This window comes from Lepisosteus platostomus, chromosome 12 (assembly GCF_059453375.1).
Source record: "Lepisosteus platostomus isolate fLepPlt1 chromosome 12, fLepPlt1.hap1, whole genome shotgun sequence".
NCBI classification, from domain to species: domain Eukaryota; kingdom Metazoa; phylum Chordata; class Actinopteri; order Semionotiformes; family Lepisosteidae; genus Lepisosteus; species Lepisosteus platostomus.
Window position 1 is genome coordinate 29,925,854 of NC_142622.1, and position 4,265 is coordinate 29,930,118.

Here is a 4,265-nt window from a genome sequence, read left to right on the forward strand (position 1 = left end):
GTGGAGATGGCCTTGAATACACCAGCCAGCTTAGGGAACACATAGAAATGGCTCACGCCTATGCCGCCAGTCAGGCAAGAACTGCAAGACATAAGTACTGATGGAACAATGACCTCAAGGCAAAGGGGAAACCATTCAAAGTCTGGGATGTGGAGCAGAGGCAGGTACTCACTCTCACCAGTCAGATGTGAGGGAGGTGAGGGTTATCAGTGTAGTGTTCTTAACCCCAGTGATGGACTGCCAAGACTATTATTTTAACCTTGCCCCCTTTCCACCACACATATTCACTTTCTTCTCCATTCTCCCCCTATATAGAGGCGAGAGGCCTTCTTTTACCACATCTTTTACCACATTATGTGCTAGTGAATGCTGGACTCACTCTCTCCCAGTGATTAGCACACACCTGTTAAAGATTAAAGGCAATAAACCCCTATGAGCTTGCAACCTGCTGTCCAGCTGCCTCCTTCTCCCCTCATTGCCACAGGTAAGGGAAAAACACCACAACAATATCTGCATTTTATAAATAATTACGTTTTTCCATGCTATTGAAATAATTCTAACAAAGTACTGATAACATAGTTCAGAGGAGTTATGGAACACACTCATTGGGAGAATAACGTAAAGATTGTGACACATCTGCTAGAATTATCTTTAGAAAGAGTATATTAAATTATTTTAAAAACACACTATTTATCAGACATTTTTGTTTAGAATTACATTTGCTTTTCATGAAACCCTGAGGTCGGCTAAATTTTTTAACAGTCTGACAGTTTGCGTCTGTTCAATCTATATACAAAACAGGTAAAGTCTTTTTAATACTTCAGTGCAGCAGATGTTTCTTCTTTAAACATTTCTCGGGCTTGTGAATAATTAATGTTGATAAGGTGAACCTTGACATGTTTGTTCAAGATATCAATAAATGATTGGTACTTTTTGTCCATGGTGGTGAAGAATGATCTTGGGTATAAATACAGTGAAGATCTAAGTGTCCAAGTCTGCTTAACTGAGGGGCATGTCTCTTGTTCCTGGGATGGCATCTCTACTGCTCTTCAGTACCCTGTCTGTCCTTTTTGTATTTTTCCCAGTATGGTGTAAGCAAGAGGAAACCAGCTTTGTGCAGAGAGCGGGTACAATCTTTGCTGGACGGCAATACAATTCCACTCTGGTAGTTAGCAATGGAGGAGATTTTGGATCATGGACTTGGCCTGAAATGTGTCCAGAAGGCTTTTATGCAATAGGATTCAGTCTGAGGGTAAGACAATCACTCACGAAGCAAAGCCTGTAAGGTGTTAAATAAAAAATTGATTTGGAGCAAGAATGTTGAAACTGTAAAACAAGTAAAACTAAAGAAAATGACAAAATGTTTAAATTAAAATCAAATGACTTAATGAGTAAATATAATTAATTCCCATATCAGGAATTGTTTTTGATAATATATAGCATAGTAAAAGATGAGAACAGATAACTCCACTAAACTTCAGGTTTCACATGAATTCAGATTCACCTACTGTAGTCAGTGAATTCAAAGATGCTAGCTTACATGGATATATGTTGTAATCTTTATACTGTTTTTTTTTCTGTTTATAGGTAGAAGAGAACCAGGTAGGCATGGATGATACTGCACTCAATGGTATTCGCCTATTCTGTTCCAGGCCTACAGACAGAAGCATTCTTTACACAGTGGAATCTCATACTGGGTTGTGAGTTATTTACCTCGTCTTTTTATTTCCTTAACTGAGAGAAAAACTCGGCCATGTGCTGTATACAGTATGTGCTACCTTATTCCTCACTTAAATGTGAACATTGTGGGTTTGTTTTGATTTTTAAGTGATTACTACTACTTATTTTACCTTTTCAAAAGTTAAATAAATTATCTTGTATATTAGTAGCCAAGCTTTGAGGGTTTCTAATTTCTCCTGTTTCTGGAGGTTTGGAGAGTGGACACAGACTCTGTGGTGCCCCTCTGGCACGCTGAAGTCATTCCAGTTGAGAGTTGAAGCCCCTCAAGGACTGTTTGGTGATGACACTTCGGCCAACAACATCAGGTTCCGTTGCTCCAGCAACCCAGTCATCGAGGGGATGGGTTGGACTTGGGGTGAATATGGCAACTGGAGTGAAGTATGCAAAGGAGGAGGCATCTGTGGTATTGAAACTAAGCAGGAGCCCTACCAAGCAGGATTGGATGACACATCCCTGAATGATGTCCGCTTCTTTTGTTGCGCTTAGCATTATTCCATGAAACCTGGAGACCTAAATTCAAGCAAACTAATGGTGAGGGTTTTCTCAGTTTTGGATAGTTGAGTAAGAATCAGCTCTGCATCATGTATGTTTTGTGGTTAAAGCTGTGTGTTATTGACCATTGTAATTGGTTAGCACCAAATGCGAATTGTTTAAAAATATCTGTCATTTATGAAGGTGAAGTCAAATCACCGAATAACTGAAGTAAAAACAAAACTATATGAAAAGACTTTATAAATTAGTTATGAATAACCTTAAATAATTGTTCTATATAACTAATTAACATCTCTTTCCTTATTAATTTAGGTGAGGACCATGAATGCTTTTTATCATTGTACCTGAAAACAGATGGATTCAATATTGTAAGATATGCTCCCTGAAGTCTTGAGCATGTTTATGCTTACTCTAAAACTTGAATAAATTGCAAGAAATAAAAAATGCAGTAAGTGTGTTTCCTAACACAGTCAGTTTCTTCTAAAACACTTCTAAAACTCTAAAACAAAGCAACATACAGTACACAATATATATGCTTTCAAATAAAAAGTATTGTTTTCACTGTAGCATAAAAAATTGTAATTTTCGGAATATCCATTTTATTATTTTTCTAAACAGTTATCAGTGCTCTGAAAAATAATGAGGAAAATCAAATGTATCAATTTTTTAGATATACACTTGAGCTTGGGCGATACCTTTTACGTCTAAACAGACATCTTCTTAGATTAAATCTCTCATAAAATACCTTTCCACTCCTAAAAGAATGCTTTGTCTCTTACTATCAGCATACATTTCTTTGCAAATCTGTGCCAGGTGCATTCTTTTTTATGAGCTTTTTTCAACATTTTTTATGAGTTATCAGACAAAACAATAAAATACAACAAAACTTCAACTTACAACTTACAATTTATCAGTTATTCACATTTTCATACTTTTTAAAGTAAATAAATTCACCTGTTTAACCTATAAGAAAGTATAATGTGATTTTTCTCTGTATTTATCACTCATCTCAGCAAGGCTTTATGAACAAAATTATGAGCAGCAAATGATAAAGAACAGATGTTAGTGAATGACAACGATCACCTTGGCACATTTCAATGGGAACTGAAATATTACTCAGTATATTAATGAGTACTATAATAATAACATAATAAGTTTCTATTTTGCTTCAATCATACAGTAATGTCTCTGCTTTTGAATGACCCCATTAAAGCTAGCACACCTCACTTTAACAATGAATATTTTATTGGTAAGATAGAATCCTGCTGACAACCACACACATGCGATCCTATTGCCACAAAGTGCTGACAGCAAAGCACCAGAGAAGGTCCTTCTGAAATTACCTCTGAGACACAGGAAAATAAGTGAACAGGGGGCAATAATAATAACGGAGGTGAGTGATATATCTCAAGCACTTTTTTCACTTGTTCTATAATAATAAGGATAAATTATGGTGATGAAGAAATATGTTTTGGAAGAAACTGAACACTAATTTCTTTCTTGTTATTTTTAATCCAGGAATCACACAATTTCCTTTGCATATTAATGTTTAAATAAACCAAATATAACTACTAACAACATTGATAATACAGTCTACTTCCTCTCAAATCTTATCCTTTCTTTATACGCTGTGCAAAGCTGCATGCTGGCTGTAACAAACACTGTTGCCATGGTGAACTCACCAGTAAACATTGAATGACTATGAATTGTTCAAATGAAAAGATGAGGAGTTTAAAAGGACTCAGGTAATTGAACAGATTATATTATTTTCATTTTGTGATGTTTCTTAATTTAAGCATTAATGTACCAAATATTAAACCTTTCAAGATGTATTGTTCTTGCAAAGTTTAACTTAGGATTTAATCATGATACAGGCTATATCTATTTAAGTTATTACAGTTTTTTGAACATACAGCAGAATGGGAAAAAACAAAGCTTATGATAACGTACTTTTGATAGTTTCTCAAAAAGAATAAATTCTCACATTCCAAGCAGAAAGCTTTCAAACAAATGCATGTACATAACTGTACTAC

At 35.4% G+C, this 4,265-nt stretch overlaps 1 protein-coding gene across 2 annotated transcripts; it reads left to right on the forward strand.

Moving 5' to 3' along the window:
- The first annotated feature begins 948 nt into the window (after positions 1-948).
- On the forward strand, positions 949-2,695 carry LOC148651378 (vitelline membrane outer layer protein 1 homolog). 2 transcript variants are annotated; one of them, XM_088601578.1, is made up of 4 exons: positions 949-1,252; positions 1,588-1,700; positions 1,929-2,271; positions 2,545-2,695. In XM_088601578.1, exons 1-3 carry the CDS (start codon positions 1,013-1,015, stop codon positions 2,224-2,226), a joined length of 651 nt encoding a protein of 216 aa, XP_088457704.1. In that variant the 5' UTR covers positions 949-1,012; the 3' UTR covers positions 2,227-2,271; positions 2,545-2,695. The 2 variants fall into 2 exon arrangements, with proteins under 2 accessions (XP_088457704.1, XP_088457702.1); XM_088601576.1 differs by having other exon boundaries at positions 1,929-2,674.
- Positions 2,696-4,265: the final 1,570 nt, after the last annotated feature.

Bases quoted from the DNA above. Each gene is read 5' to 3' on its own strand.
- LOC148651378 (XM_088601578.1), top strand. From the start codon at position 1,013: ATGTCTCTTGTTCCTGGGATGGCATCTCTACTGCTCTTCAGTACCCTG. The intron at 1,253-1,587 runs GTAAGACAATCA...TTCTGTTTATAG, and splicing joins CAATAGGATTCAGTCTGAGG to GTAGAAGAGAACCAGGTAGG. The intron at 1,701-1,928 runs GTGAGTTATTTA...CTGTTTCTGGAG, and splicing joins GTGGAATCTCATACTGGGTT to GTTTGGAGAGTGGACACAGA.